This window comes from Ochotona princeps, chromosome 8 (assembly GCF_030435755.1).
Source record: "Ochotona princeps isolate mOchPri1 chromosome 8, mOchPri1.hap1, whole genome shotgun sequence".
Classification (NCBI taxonomy): domain Eukaryota; kingdom Metazoa; phylum Chordata; class Mammalia; order Lagomorpha; family Ochotonidae; genus Ochotona; species Ochotona princeps.
In genome coordinates, this window is record NC_080839.1 from 68,843,945 (window position 1) to 68,860,436 (window position 16,492).

The window sequence follows — 16,492 nt, forward strand, 5'->3', positions numbered from 1 at the left end:
GTGATATGCACCTCACTCATGTCTATTTGCACTTGGTCCTACAGTATTCCACAGTTGATTCGCATTATATGAATATTCAAAGTAATGTGTATTTGGAAAAATAAGGAATAGGAGGCAGAAGATTATAGAGTTAATGTTGCCATTTAAAATCCTGTGACCTTCAACAAAGAATAAGTCTTTTTCGGATGTTACAACTGTACTACCCAATTTGCTCATCTTATAATAGGGGATCAGAGCACGTTTTTCAAACAAAAAGTACTACAAAAAAGAACATAGTTCTGTTGCAGGTGCCATATTACTATCCCGGTCCAGATATAGAAAAACACTCGTTTTTTTGTCATTTTACTCTACACAAAGATAGAATGGCTACAGATTAAACAGTTGCAGCTCACTGTCCAGAGTCCATCTGTGCATCTATATTGCATGTGGACTTTTCAGCTGTGTTGTTGCAAGTTTACATGGAATTATGTGGCAAGGTTTCTGATTTTTCTGTGTTAGTATCATGTATACCCATTGCAATTAAATATGTGATTATATAAGTAACTAATTTTTCCTAATTTTTAGAAACCTTATTTTGAAGTAATTATACATTTCTAGGAAGTGACAAAAAATGTTCAGAAAGATCCCTCTTCACCTTCAGACAGCCACCTCCAGTGGTGACCATAGTAATACATGACACCTGGACGTTGGCGTCGTCGCAGTCCAGTTTATTCATTGAGATTTCCCCAGTTTTAGGGACACACGTTGGTATGTATCCACATGACTTTGCAATTTTCTCAGGTGTAACCTGTAGTAACCACCTGTAATAATCCAGATGGAGAACTGCCCATCATTGCAAGGCTGCTTTGGGGTGCTGCTGTTGTAATTCCAGCCGTCATGTCCCACCCAAAGAGGACAGTCGCCTCGGCAGCCTCCAATCTCCATTGCTGTAACTTGTTGTTTAAGAGAATTGTATAAATGGCATCATATAGTATGTAAATCTCTCAACTTGCCTTTTTTGCACTCAGAGTGGATCTTTGGAAACCCATACAAGTTGCATGTATCAATCACTTGTTCCCTTTTCATGGCTGAGTAGCATTCTATGAGGTGGTTTCTGTAAACGATATTGTGTTATGTCCAGCTTTGAACTATTAATACAGGTGCTGTGAACTCTTGTGTACAAGTTTTTGAGTGATCCTGAATCTTTTTTTCCAGAATAAATGCCCAAGAGTACAGCTATAGAGATGGGGTGTTTGTTTACTTTTGTGATATTGACTTCTTTACTTGTTGATGTGGAGAGGTACATTGATTGGTTTTCAAATGCTGAGCGTAGCCCGGAGTAAAACTCACTGACTGTGGGATCTTTAGGGATCTTTAGGTTGAGTATCCTTTATATGTAATACTTGGATCATAAGTGCTTTGGCTTTGTATTTTTTGTGACTTGAGTATATTTGCATGTCATGGATGGAGCTAAAGACTAAACTGAAAAATTCACTTATGCTTCATTTGTCATTTACACACATCCTGATACTACCTTTATAGCACACCTACATTTTGATCACAGCTTGTCAAATGAAGGAAACTAAGAATTTCACACTTAAGATATCATGTCAGTGCTCAAAAAGTTGCAGATTCTGAAACATTTGGATTTAAATTTTTTAATTAGGTACACCCAACCAGTAGTACTGTTTGAAATGTAAGTATTAGTACTGTTATTTCCACTTTCACAATCCTTAGCTGCATCACACAAATTTTGGTATTTTGTATTTTCATTTTCACTCAGTGTGTATGTGTTGTTTTAAATTTCCCCCGAAACCTCTGTCTCATAGGATAGGCATGTGTTCTGTGTATAGACTTAATTTGTATTTAACTCTTAGTGATTCCTAAGTTTATTCCACAGTGTATAAAAAACATAAGCTGTATCATTTTAATTCTTTTAAATAGGTTTGTCTTGTAACTAGTGTGTTGTATCTTTGGAAATGCATGTGGAGTGTTCTGTGCAGGTTGACAGCCTCTTAGTGGTTGCTGGTGTTCTGTCCTGCAGTGGTGTAGTGTTTTGTTCTCATTTTGTTGCTGAGAGGTGAGGCTATAATCACGGATTTTTCTTATCCTCCATTGAGCTCTGTTGGCTTTGGCTGCCTGTATGTTGAATCTCCACTGATTGGTGCATACACATTTGGCATGCGTTTTAATGAATTAATATTTGTTTTGTTTTGTTGCTTTGTTTGGTTGCTGTCCAAAATCTTAACTAGTAGTTAACTCACAGCCATCCCTTCATGACACATCTTTTTCATATTTTTATGTTCAAACTATCAGTGTCAGTATGTTGAAGTATATTTCTCATAGACAATTTACTTTTTAAAAAAACTTGGGCCCAGTGAGGTATCCTAGCAGTTTAAGTCCTCGCCTTGCACACGCTGGGATCTCAAATGGGTGCCGGTTCTAATCCCAGCAGCCACACTTCCCATCCAGCTCCCTGCTTGTGGCCTGGGAAAGCAGTCCAGGATGGCCCAAAGCCTTGGGACCCTGCCCCCATGTGGGAAACTTGAAAGAATCTCTGGGCTCCTGGCTTAGGATTGGCTCAGTTCAGTTCCAGCCATGTGGCCACTAGGGGAGTGAACCATTGGATGGAAGATCTTCCTCTCTGTCTCTCCTCCTCTCTGTATATCTGACTTTCCAATAAAAAATTTAAAATAAATCTTTAAAAATTTTTATGTATTATTTGATGATACGGTTCCATAGGCTCTGGAATTTCCTTTCTCTCCTCTCCAGATATCCTCCCCACCCCCATTGATTTCCCTTTTATCATTACAATAGTATGGTCCTTCATAAACAATCATGCGCTCAGCTCATCATTTGGTTATTTACGTGTATCCCGACATTGTAAGATGCATGGAGTCCAGTATCCTATTATCAAGATATAGTTCCATCTGTCCTGCCTATCTTCGTCTTTTAACTGGTTTGTTTAGAGCATTTATAATTTAAGTAATTGTTGATGGTAGGATTTAAGTCAGCCATTTTCTTTTTTGTTTTAATTTCTTCCATTTATCCATTCTTGCCTTTTTGTTGTTCATTTATTATATTTGTATTTGACTTGCCAAACTGTTTCTGAATGTATTACTTAGTATGCTTTGTTTTAGCGATTGCTCTTAATGTAACTATATATTAAGTTACCTCAGAGCCTACTGGTACTAACTTTAATCACTTTAAGTAAAATGTAGAAATCTTACTTTCATTTAGGAACTTTTAACTTTTCTGCTCTTTAAATATCATCCTGTTTCCTTTAGGTATAATAGTCCCTTATTACCTGTGGGGGATGTGTTCCAGTATCCCCCACTGGATGCCTGAAACCACCAGTAGTACCAACCACTGTATATTCTCTTGTTTCCAACTTGTGCATACAGATAAACGATTGAGTAAAAAAGGGTTACTTGGGAACAAGCACTTTGAAACCATGACACTCAACCTGCTGACCTAGATGGTGACCAGGTGACTAACATATGGAGAACATCTGTGGTATGGATATACAATAGGAAATGGTGATTTTCCTTATTAAATGGTAGTAGCATAGGTAGCTCCTTACCTGAAGGAAAATAAAATTATATCTTTATGTAAGAAGATTCAAAGTTTTAATGTAAAAATTGAGCATATAGAAATATAGAAATTCAGAAAAGGGTTGTTATCTGTGGCATACAAAACTTTTTGGAGATCAAAAAAATAAATAACTCACTGGGGACCTGGGCAAACAATATGAAGACAGTTCACAGAAAAGAGAGACCCAAAGGTTAACAGAATGAAAAGATGCCCACACTACTGGTAGTGAAAGACATGCAAATTTAAAGAGTGAAGTATTTTATACCCAAAGACACCAAAGGTTGTAAATGCCATTACCATTTCATAATAGTATTGTAAAGGGAAAGAGAACTTCCTAACTCTCTAAAAGAAATGTGATTCTTAACATCTTTTTTCAGAAAAGAATCTGGCAGCACTTAACTATAAAATTCAAACCAGTAATTCCATGCTTGGGAATCTGGCCTATGAAAACAGCACGTAAGGGTATACCATACTTACTGAAGCCTCCTTCTAACCTGGGAACCAACTGAGTGCCTGTCAGCAGGGAGACAGTCGTATGAGTTGTAATGTATACACACTCTGGAACCATTAATATTGAATTGGACTACTTGCTTTGGTGGAATTCCCATCTGTTAAGGATGAAAACAAAGTGCATGGAAGTGTATATATGGCAAGCTGCTTTATCCAACAATAACAATTGTTTATGCAAAAACATATAAATGTTTATATACATGATTATAGAAAATTACAAATATTTTTAGTATTGCTGGACTGTTTTTTGTGTTTTGTTCTCTTTCACAGTTTCTTATTAAAATGGAGTCTTTCTTTTAAAAATGATTTATTTTTGATGTCGCAACCTTTCTATTTTAACTATACCTGTTTATGAACAACATTATGATAATTCAGTACATGTAGATCTTATGTAGTGATCACATCAAGGTAATTAATGTTTCCTTCTCCTTAAATATTTATCATCTTATTATGTTGTGAACCTTGGAAGCCCTCTCTTAGTTCTTGACAACATAATTGTAACCTGTAGTTCCCTACTCCACAGAATATAACAAATTAATAAGATAAGTTTGGAGTCATGTTGGATGGAGAAGTAGAGGGAGGCATGATGCTGAAGATTTTAAAAGACCATTGAAAGATAGTTTCTGGACTCGGCAGCGTGGCCTGGTGGCTAAGGTCCTTGCCTTGATCCCATATGGCCGCTGGTTCTAATCCCAGCAGCTCCACTTCCTCTCTATCTCTCCTCCTCTCAGTATATCTGACTTTGTAATAAAAATAAAATAAATCTAAAAAAAAAAAAAAAAAAAAGGTGGTCTTTGTTTAAAAAAAAAAAAAAAAAAAAAAAAAAAAAAAAGAAAGATAGTTTCTTTATCAACTGTGAAAATTGTATGATTTTACTCCTTTGCTATTGTGATAAACTAATGACATTTTTGAATACATAAGCAGCTTTTCATTTCTGACATTTATATAATTTGGTTTTCATCTGTCACTCCTTTTATGAAGGTATTTCAAAAAGTGTGTGGAGAATGCATTTAAAATGTATCTAAGGAGTATTCAAAAGCTTATGAAAATGTATTTGATGAAAAATATATGATGTCAAAATAAATTCCTCTTATTTCCACATTTTTGCATGATCTTTTTGAAATACCCTCACATACCATTAAATTTGGTCTGCTTATAGTTTTTGTTTGTTTGTTTGTTTAGGATTTATTTATTTATTTATTCATCTGGAAGGCAAGAGTTACAGAGAGAAAGGGAGAGACAAATCACCACAATGGGTAGGCATGGTCCTGGGCCTGGGCGCCAGGAGCTTTATCCCGATCTGCTATGTGAATACAATGCCCCCAGCACCAAGTGGACCAGGAGCCCTGTGAATTTAGTGACATTAAAAATATCCATAAAGATACAGATCTATTCTGCTAGTTGTTTTGTACTACCATTTTTAATGTGTTTGGTGGGAGGGAGCTTTTGCTTGTCAAAATAATTGTCACCAAGTTCTTTGTAATGTTTATTGGATCTGGTGCAATGGCAAAGGCTAATTCCTCACCTATGCACCAGCATTCCGTATGAGCACCAGTTAGTGTGTGGCTGCTCCACTTCTGATCCAGCTCCCTGCTAGTGGCCTGGGGAGGCAGCGGGCAGTGGCCAAACACTTCAGGCCTGATGATGGAGGATCTGCCTCTGGGGATCAGTCTCTCTCTTTCTGTCATTTTTTTCAAGTAAAATGAATAAGTCTTTAAAAAATAGATTATTTTATTCTGATACATGTAGAATCTGAAATGATATACTTTTTTTTTTACTGCTGACACTATTTGCCTTTTCATTTTTGTTCATCCTTTTTCAGATAAACTTTTCCTTTATCCCATTAACTTCTACTCTGTATTATTACCCTTTTGCTGTTTTCTTTGGATTTATCTGTTTTTTCACATTTCTACAAGATGGTTATATTCTTGGTCTTCAGTCCTTTTCTTTTACAAATGCCTTGCACTAATTTCAGTTTTCCTGCAGTCATACCTTTATCTATATTCTGTTTTTTTTTTTTTTTTTTTTTTTTTTTTTTTTTTTTTTTCAGACAGAAAGTTTATTTGTGCAGGGACCAAGTGAGCAGGGAAAGAGGAGGGAAGGGGAAGCACCTCCCAAGAGAAAACCAGGAGGTGGGGTGTCCTTTGAAAGGAAAGAGGGAGAGACGGCCTATATTTTGTATGTTTTAATGTCATAGTTTTTGTTTTCTGTTGTTTCAATGCTTATTGTTCATGTCAATTTTCTATTTCCTTTTTTATAAACTAGTCACACATTTCTGTGTAATTCTTTCAGTGGCTAATAATTTTTTGAAGACTTAGAAAATTTCTGTTTTTTCCAGTTTTTAATGGCTTATTTGGAAACAAGCTAGTGCATCATTGTTCCATTAAAACAAAATTTTCATCATAAACAGGAACAACAGGTATAACATCCATAGTATATTTAATATTGACAGTTTGTTTTAATTACTTTGTTTATAAAAAGTGAACAAATTTCACAATACAGACCCAAGAGCAAGCATGACCCCTTACTCACCCTTCTCCCTCCTGACTTCCTTAAAAAAAAAAAGGTTTTTTTTTTTTTTTGCAATTACTTGGTTTCAATTGGCTTCACAATCACAGGCTTAACACTCCAATATGTAAGGAATTCAACAAATAACAAGTAGAAAAAAAATAAAAAGAAACCACCATTCCTCAAGAATAAAGTCAAAGGCTGTAAATAGTAATCGGTCTCAGAATGTCAGTTTTGCTCACACACATTGCGTGTTTTTGTTTGTACTCCATACTTTAGGAACCACAGATTACGAAGACATGTATTTGTCTTTTTGGAGCTGGCTTATTTTACTAAGCCTAATGATTTCCAGTTGCATCCATTTTGTTGCAGAAGGCTGGATTTCATTCTTCTGTGTGGCTGAATAGCATTCTACAACGTGATACAACTTCTAAAAACTTCTTATCAAGGCTGATGTTGCGGTGTGTCTGCAATGCTAATATCCCATAGGGGACTGGTTCAGGTTCTCACTGCCTCCCTCCCAATCCAGCTCCCTGATAATGGTCTAGGAAAAGCAATGGAGGATGTCCCAAGTGTTTGAGCCCTTACACACTCGTGAGACAGCCAAATGAAGCTCCTGGCTTTGACCTGGCTCAACCCTGGCTGTTTTAGCCATGTGTGGAGTAAACTAGCAGATAAAAGATCTGTGTTTCACCATCTCTGTTAATTCTTTTGAATAAATGCATAAATAAATTTAAAAGTTTTTATCATATGCAGTTCTTTCAGGAAAAAATAGTTATTTTTGTAGCAATATAACATTAATCCTTGGCTAGACAAAGATATGAAATAACATTTTATGAAACTATTTGCAATGATCAGTACACACAGATATTTCCTGTTTGTGTTTTTTAAATTTTAGTTTTCATATGTAAGGAAAAACACGCAGTGTGTATCTGACGTGTTTCAACCAATATGTCCTCTAGTTGAGTCCATTTTGCTGCAAATGGCAGAATTTTATTCTTTTTATAGCAGAATAACATTTCATTGTGTGTAGCTACCCATTTTCTTTATCCATTTACTTCTTGGTGAGCACCATGGTTGATTCCAAATTTTGGCTGTTGTGCACATTTCTGCTATAAACTTACAGGTACCTCTTTGATTCCCTGTGTTCAAGTTTGTTGGGTGTATACCAAGCAGTGGAATTTCCACATTGGTTTCCAGAATGGCTGCACTAATTCACGTTCCTACCAAAAGTGGGTTAATTCTTCCCCTTTCTCCTCATCCTCAGCAGCACTCACTCCTCTCTCTGATTTGGATTGTAGGCATTCCAGCAGGGGTGAGAAGGTATGTCATTGTGGTTTTGATTTGTATTTTCCTAATGGCTAGTATTATACAACATTTTTTTCATATATTTGAATTTCTTGTTATGAAAACTGTCTATTGAAGTCCTTTGCCCATTTCTTGGGGATTTGTTGTTTTTTGGTGTTCAGTTTTTTTTAATTGCTGACATATCCAGGATGTTAATCCTATGTGAGATAGATGGTTTTCAAATATTTTTCTCATTCCATTGGATTTCTCTTCATTCTATTGTGCAAAAGCACTTGAGTTTAACATAATCCCCTTTGTTTCATTTTGCTTTGGTTGCCTCTGCTTGGAGGAGGGGGGTCTTGTCCAGAAAATCATCCCCTACCAATGACTTGCAGTGTTTCCCTGTATTTTCTTCAAACAACTTCATAATCCAAGGTCTTACATTTAGGTTTTTTGATTCATCTTGAGTTGATGTTTGTTTTTGGTGGGGTGTATTGATCTAATTTCATTGGAAAATTAGAATTCTTACTGAGTAGCAAATAAAATGCAGACATTATTTGGATGCTAATAAGTAAGATGTATTTATGTCCATTTTTAAATATGTTTGTTCGTTAGAACAGCCTGTTTCCTCTTTGGTCAAACAGTGAATTTATGATATATAAATACTTCTAAATAATTCATAAGAAAGATAATTTGAAAATCAAAAATTATACCAAGAGGCTGCATTCTTTGTTAAATCTTGACTAAGATTATGTAAGAGTTAATTGAAAAAAAAATCTGTTACAAAGTGAAACTAGAAACATTATTGTAAGCAAATGAGAGTGTACTTCCTGATTGGTAAATGGGTGTGTCCGAGTGCACACAGATTGTATCCACAATTGTTTGTTATCCTGCATAGCTCTGACTGCTTATCAAAATGGATTTCATGAAAGATTGTTAATAGGCTAAGGCTGAAGGTGGAGCTATCACCTTTGCCAGTATATAGTTACAGCATGCTGTCCCTTGTTAATCTGATGCTTGCTTGCAAAACTGAGTTACCTTGGATTCTTAGGTGAGCAAGTTTGAATCTTACACTTCGTGGTCTCCTTTGCTGCTTGTACCTGGCTGTGTAGGATTCAGAAGTGTGAGGACGAAGGAAATGCAGGATGCCTCGCATACATCGGTGTTATCTCAAGGTTCCTCAGGTATATCTTAAGTGTTTCAGAGTTCTGGCTGCTCTTCTGTTTCCCCATTTTTATCAACTTTGCTTGAGCTTCGGATTTACTCGAATTGTTAATTTTGTTATTGGTCATCAATCTCCCAAGATGACATTTACTTGAAGTTAAGTATTTATGAGTTGACTGTGTATAATAACTTTATAAAGAACTTTAAATTTTCTTATGGTGAGAGTAGTGAATGAGGCCAGTGTCTTCAAAATCAGTGCTCTAATTTATTGTTGTGTATGACAGCTCCATCTCATACGGTTTCTAATACATTATAAATCTCAGAAAACTTTTATAAATATACCATATTTTGTGATAAGTTTGGAGTGTGGAGGTGTATAAATGAAAAATGTACAAGGATACACTGATTAATGAGTCATATACATACTTTCAATTAAGAAGAGTCCATAGTTTTTCAGTGGCAGTTTTTCATTTTTCTGAATATTATTTTAAGACATCAATTTTGAAAGGCTGGTACCATGGCATAGTAGACTAAGCCCTCATTTGCAGCTGCAGCATCCCAGAGGAGCACTGGTTCAAGTCCTGAACCAGTACTTGGGTCACTATACCCATGTGGGAAATTGGAAGAAGCTCCTGGCTTCCAACTGATAACATTTTGGAATGAACCCACAGATAAAATATTTCTCTGTCTCTCTTCTCTCTCTGTTGTAGTTCTGCCTTTCAAATAAAAATAAATCTCTTAGTTTTTAACATTTGTTTTTTAAAGGTTTATTCTAATTTTTTGTATTGGAAAGTCAGATTAAGAGAGCAGAGGAGAGATGGAAAGATCTTTCATCTGCTGGTTCACTGCCCAAGTGATCCTAGTGGCTAGAGCTTAGCTGATCTGAAGCCAGCTTCTTCTGGGTCTCCCATGCGGGTGCCAGGTTCCAAGGCTTTGGGCCATCTTCTGTTGCTTTCCTAGGCCACAAGCAGGGAGCTGGATGGGAAACGGGGTGGCTGGGACACAAACTGTGCCCATATGGGATCCGACATGTGTAAGGTGAGGACGTTAGCCACTGGGCTACCACGCGGGGCCCAGCAGGGAGGTTTTGATGGAAGGTAGCTGTTAGTTCTTACATGCAATTAAATTATTACATGCAGGTAATAATATTGTTCCCTTTTTTAGTCATCTTCATGATTTTTCGTTTTTGCGTAAGGCTTTGTTATAATTGACTAAACCGTTCTTCTGTAATAACCAGTTAAATCCTTTAGCTTTTCCATACCTTAAATAACATTCCATGCATCAGTTTCAATTTTTTGTTGTTGTTTTAGAGTTGATTCATCAGAATGAATCAGAATTTATACCTTCTGTAGATGCTGTTCAGGCTGCTCAGTAGCTTTGCATAGCTACTGTCATTCACATCAGTCAGTACGTGGGATTTCCCATTTCACAACACCCAGCCAGCATTGCTTTTATCTTCAGATGTTGAGCATGGACAGGGACAGGTGGTGCTCACAGCAAGTTGTTTGCCTGCAGTGCCATGAGAAAGCACAGCCTAACATGAGTAACAAGTTTTGCCAGGTAGAATTTAGCTGGCTGCCTTTGCCCCTGACAGCCTAGGATACGGACAGGCATCGTGAGTGTAGAGGAATATTTCCTGCAATGCTCAGAGAAGGCCTCATGGAACAAGTAGAATTAGAGCTCAGTTGAAGTGAGAAAGATTTATACAGAAATTTGCATAGGCAAACGAGTGTGTTAGTGGATCAAATTAGAAGACAAGAGCCACACAGTTACTTAAATGGTTGGCTTCATGTTAGAATTATTTTGTGGAAGGTTTATTTATTTATTTGAAAGGCTGTTACAGAGAGAGAACTTCCATTTGCTAGATTGCTACCCAAATGGCTACAACAGCCAGGGCTGGGCCAGGCCAAATCCAGGAACTAGGAGCTTCATCTGGGTCTCCCATGTAGGTGACAGACCCCTTTCCTAGGTACATTATTAGCAAGGCACTGGATTGGAAGTGGAGTTGCCAGGACTCAAATTGACATCCATATAGGATATGTGCATCAAAGACTGCAGCTTACTCCACTCTGCCGCAGCAGCAGCCCCCAACATAAGAATTATTTAGATGTGATAGAAAAACTATAAAGCAAACTCTTAACAGGTATCCCAGGGCTGAAATTTAGTGCCCAAGTAAGGACAAAATTTGAACGAGAGTTCAGACCGCTTTGACGTTGAGGTAGAGCCCATGGGTGAAAAGTGGAGGAGTGTGCGTGATTGCTTTGGCTAAGGCCTCACGTGGGTTCGGAGGCAGTAGTTCTAGCCCAAGGTTGGCTTGAGACTGGAAGGAGCTGGAGGAACTCTCTCCTCCCACAGCAGCTCTCCAGGACACTCTTCTGATAGGGGAAAACATGTCCACTCACAAAGGACTAACAGCCTAAAGCCTCAGTTCATTATCCCAGAGAGGCGGTGACTGATGAATTTGAAGCTGTGAGGCAATAAATTAGTAATTGCCATAGCAGGAGATAGTATTCTGGAGTGGTGGGGAAATAAAATAAAAGCAAGGTTACAGGGGAAAAAGCCAGACACGGGGCAGGGTCTGTATAAAGTAGCAAGAGGAGAAAAACTAGCAGGAGAACCTTAGCGTCTTGCTTTGAGTGCGTGAAGAGCAGTGGAAGACAAGCCCATCGGAGGTTGGAGCGCTGTGTTCAGTGGACAGAAGAGGCCAAGCAGGGAGCGGGGAGTGAGGTAAATAACTCGGGCTTGCATTTTTTGCACAAATGTTGATCATACAGGAAATTGTTCATGGCGTTATCTCATATCCTGTTTTTTTTCCACCCACCCATTTCAAAATTTAATAATGTAGTACTTTAGTAATATATACAATATGCTTATAGTATTTGGGACAGGAAAGGATTATTAGGGGAGGAAAATAAGAGACCGTGGAGTTCGCTGTCCCTCCCACTCATCCACTGGGGAGAATGCAGGGCCAGGGTCTACTTCTGCCCTCTGTACCTGCCCTACCAGGTGCAGGCAGCGAGGCCCTCTCCATGGTGGAAATTATCCATGGTTATTGTTGATTGTAACTGGAGAAGAGAGCTACAGAAAAGGTGAATCTAATTTTGATGCAAACCCCTCTGTAGACCTTGACTTCATAAAAGATGTGTCTCCCTGTTCCTAACGGCTCTTGTGGTTTGTTTTAATTTATCTTGCAATTCAGCAATACAGAGTAACTGAATACTCTATCTTCCATACATCCTTGTGCTATTTCCTTCTAGGTATACTGAAATTCACATTTCTTATTCCTGAATATTGTCTTTGGCTCAAGGTTTTACATTTTATTGACTCTCCATATTGCTTTTCTCTCCTTATTTAGAAATGGACTCAGAAATTGAGGAAGAAATTCCTGTGCATGAGGAATTCATTTCATGTGGCGGAGGCGAGACGCAAGTCCTGAAGTGTGGGCCCTGGACAGACTTTAATGATCCAAGTGTCGACAAGCCTAAGCTGCTTATTTTCATTATTCCTGGTAGGTTAGAAATCTGAATGAGGAAGCTTTATACGGATGCTCATAATTATTTCTGTTGTTAGAGATACTACTGTGTAGGGTGGGCGTTGTGCTGTATACTAAAGGTGCTCCCTGGAATGCCTACACCTGTATCAGAGTGCCAGTTGAAGTCCCTACTCCTCTGCATGTGATCCAGGTTCCTGCGTGTGCATCCTTGGAGGCAGCAGCTTATGGTCCAGTTGTGTGGGCTTCTGCCTCCCTACTGGGAGAACTAGGCATTGTGGGCATTGTGGTGTAGAGTTAAGGAACATGTGAGGAGAAACTGACCTTCTAGTCTACAGCATCATGTCATGCGTTTTTACTGTTTGGGTTAATCTGAGGTCTCTGTTTCTTTTCTTAGGTAACCCGGGTATTTCATCCTTTTATGTGCCATTTGCAAAAGATTTGTACTCTTTAACAAACAAACGCTTCCCAGTTTGGATCATTAGTCACGCTGGACATGTCTTGGCCCCCAAAGAAAAGAAGATTACGACATCAGAGGGTATGTCCATGTTATGATTTACCTTCATTTACAGTGAGTGGCTATTTATGTTTTAAGAAAGCCTGCTAAGTTAAGATTTTTTTTTTAAAGATTTGTTTATTTTATTACAAAATCAGATATACAGAGAGGAGGAGAGACAGAGAGGAAGGTCTTCCGTCCGATAATTCACTCTGCAAGTGATTGCAAAGGCCGGTGCACGCCAATCCGAAGCCGGGAACCAGGAACCTCTTCCAGGTCTTCCACGCGGGTGCAGGGTCCCAAAGCATTGGGCCGTCCTTGACTGCTTTCCCAGGCCACAAGCAGGGAGCTGGATGGGAAGTGGAGCTGCCGGGATTAGAACCGGCGCCCATATGGGATCCTGGGGCGTTCAAGGCGAGGACTTTAGCAGCTAGGCCACGCCGCCGGGCTCCGCTAAGTTAAAATTTAACACCAATGAAAATTTCTGCTTGTGGCATTCAGTCCACAGTACCATATTTTGGCAATTTAGAAGTATTCTTTTAAGATTTATTTATTTTTATTGGAAAGGCATATTTAAAGATGAAGGAGATACAGAGAAGAAGATCTGCTGTCCACTGGTTCATTCCTCAACCACAACAGCCAGAGCTGAGCTATTTGGAAGCCAGGGGTCAGGAGCTTCTTCAGGGTCTCCCCGATGGATGCAGGGTCCCAAGGCTTTGAGCCATCCTCTACTGCTTTCCCAAGCTACAAGCAAGGAGCTGGAAGGGAAGTGGAGTGACTGGGAGATAAACTGGCGCCCATATGGGATCCCAGTGCATGCAAGGCAAGAATTTAGCCTTTGCACTGGGCCCAGAAATTTAAAAGTTTTAGAGACATTTTTACTCTACTGTGGGCAATTTTCTGTGGGAATTTGGATGGATCAATGTTTTGATTTACCTTTTCTATCAGTTAGTAATCCACTATGTACTGATTATTCAAGTACTCTATTTATGGAGTTGCACTAAGAGAAGTAATACACGTAGCAGTGTTGTGGCACAACAATTAAGCTGCCACTTGCGATGTCATTCCATATGAAGTACCAGTGTGAGTTCCAGATGCTGTGCTTCCAGTCCAGGTGAGTTACTATTGTGAAAGGTCAGTTTGAAAGAAATCTTGAGACCTGGGAAGAGAGCTCAATCTCCATGTGGTATACTGCAGGAAGCTATTTTGTGCTGGAAAGTCAGTTACAGAGAGAAGTCTTCTAGACACTCTCCAGATAGCCATATGGCCAGTGTTGGACAAGGATGAAATCTAGGAGCCGGGAGTTTCATGTCAGTCTCCCACAAGAGTGGCAAGGGACCAACCCATCTTCTGCTGCTTTCCCAGGCCATTAACAGGGAGCTGGATTGGAAATTGAAATGTTGGGACTTGAACTGGTGTCTGTATGGTATTCAAGTATCGCAGATGGCAGCTTTACTGTTTATGCCACAAGCTGACCCTTTAGTGGGAATGGAGGAATAATAATAATAATAATAGTAATAGTAATAATAATAAAGAGGGGATAATAGAAAAATATAATACATACTTTCTACAGTCATTCCTTTTAAGGACCTTTTGTCTTAGCAGTCCCCCTTAATTGATTGGAGATGAGAGATGGTCTTGGCCCTGTTGCTGGTTGTGCTGCTGGCTCTTCTATGCCTGCTGTTATGTGAGCAGCTCTTGTGCTTACTGATCCTCTTTTGTACTCTGTCTGTCTATTCATGATCGTTTTAGACATTATTGTATGAGTTTTACTACACAGAACCTGTACTCTGAATGATGTGAGTGATATTCAGAGTTAGTTGTTTGTTTTTTTTTCCCCAGGGTTAGTTTTGATATTTTTAATGATATTTTTAACTGTCTTTACCTTCTAATCATCACTCAGATATAATTTGTGTTTTAAAATTTGAATACAGAAGCAATAAGCATTATATATGTTAGCTCTTCTAAACTCCCTCCCAAGATTAGTTAATAATCTATATTATTACTAATTTTGGGATCATGTTGTAGGTCAAGTAAATTGTATCAATTTAGGTAATTTATGTGTTTTTTAACCCTACACTTCGAAGATGATTTTTAGCTCCAGTGGGTAATGTTGTCCCCTTTATTTTCAAAATAGATTAACCTTCTTTGGTATGCTTTCTATTTAAAACTTACATGTGCTTATTGTTAAAAATTAATGCAGAATATTGTAGGAAACTTAAAAATAATATTTCTATAATTTAAAGATTAAAATGTATACTGAAACTTTATAGAATTTGCTTTAATTATGTCTAAACATTTTCAAACCCAAATTAAATGAACATTAGCACTTGGCACTGAGAGCTGTGATCACCCAATGCCTGTAGCACTTTGTGTAATAGGTCAAGGGTTTTGTTCAGACTGAAGTGAGCACCTAGGATCTATAATACCAGGAACTGCATTTCTAGTTCTTTCCCCCTTGTCTCTCCTGACAGTGGAGTCACATAGTTATCTTTGCCTTTGAGGGTATTTTTTCCCCCGACGTTTACTTGTATCTTATTACCTGTCCAGAAATTCTAGTTGACTTGGGAAATACACCAGGAAAGCAGTAAGTAGAGATTTGTTGGAGAGACAAGTAGTAGGCTTCCATTTTCAGCTCTAAAATGTATGACATGGAATTTGCCCCGGCTGTTATCACAACAAAGAGAAGGCTGAGGAAGAGGAAAACCAGTGATTTTTTTGAGATCTGTCAGAGAGTTAAGGTCATAGCACAAAGCACCTCTTGAAATCTGGATTTGGGAATACAGTGACTAGTAGCTCCCCTGAAGCAGGGACACCAAAGCCATAAACTGCTGAAATACATAAGTAATTATTTGATAAATAGCTAGAGGTAAATTGCAGAATTGCTGGAGTGTAAGCAATCTCTGCAAGCCTAGTTGGGATAAACTTTCCCACTTTCGTGAAAACCTGTCAGGTTCTTCTGTCAGGCAACAGAAAAAGTTGCCTTGCATTTTTGCCAGGGAGGAAGACAAATGTGCATGCACTGGAAAGACAAATGCTTAGCCAGGGCCTTCTCCAACCAGGGTAGAAGAGGTGGCCATCGCCAGCCTTTTCTAGCCTTCCTGTCTCACATAATCAAGGAAACATTTGACACTTTTGAAGATTATAGCATGAAATCTCAAGTTCACTGAAACACTGAGATTTCACAGAATACTATGCAATGCTTCCCTCCCCATGTTTTATTACCCTATCACAAGGTCTCCACAGGCTCGAACTTAGAATACTTAGTGCAACCAGAAACAGTAAGGGAGAAAAAAAAAAAGAAACAGAAATACATACACACAAACATACCCCACATATGGATGCTAAAGGAAAGAGTACCTTTTGGCACCTACAGCTACAGCACACATTAAACAGTCTGGCTGCTAACTACTTAACATGAAGCCTTGTATCAAAGGTCGGCTTGCTTTATTTCCTCTTATCCA

General features: G+C 38.4%; 1 protein-coding gene across 2 annotated transcripts in view; it reads left to right on the plus strand.

Annotated features, from left to right (window-relative positions):
* The window catches only part of LDAH (lipid droplet associated hydrolase), a 112,274-nt gene that overhangs the window by 1,437 nt on the left and 94,345 nt on the right, over positions 1–16,492 (plus strand). Inside the window, exons 1-3 of one of the 2 annotated variants that reach the window (XM_058668223.1) lie at positions 8,813–8,929; positions 12,398–12,550; positions 12,930–13,070. In XM_058668223.1, the coding sequence (XP_058524206.1) occupies positions 12,400–12,550; positions 12,930–13,070 (292 nt within the window). In that variant the 5' untranslated portion in view covers positions 8,813–8,929; positions 12,398–12,399. Of the gene's footprint in view, positions 1–8,812; positions 8,930–12,397; positions 12,551–12,929; positions 13,071–16,492 lie in introns of those variants that run through there. The other variant, XM_004582629.4, reaches the window with a different exon arrangement.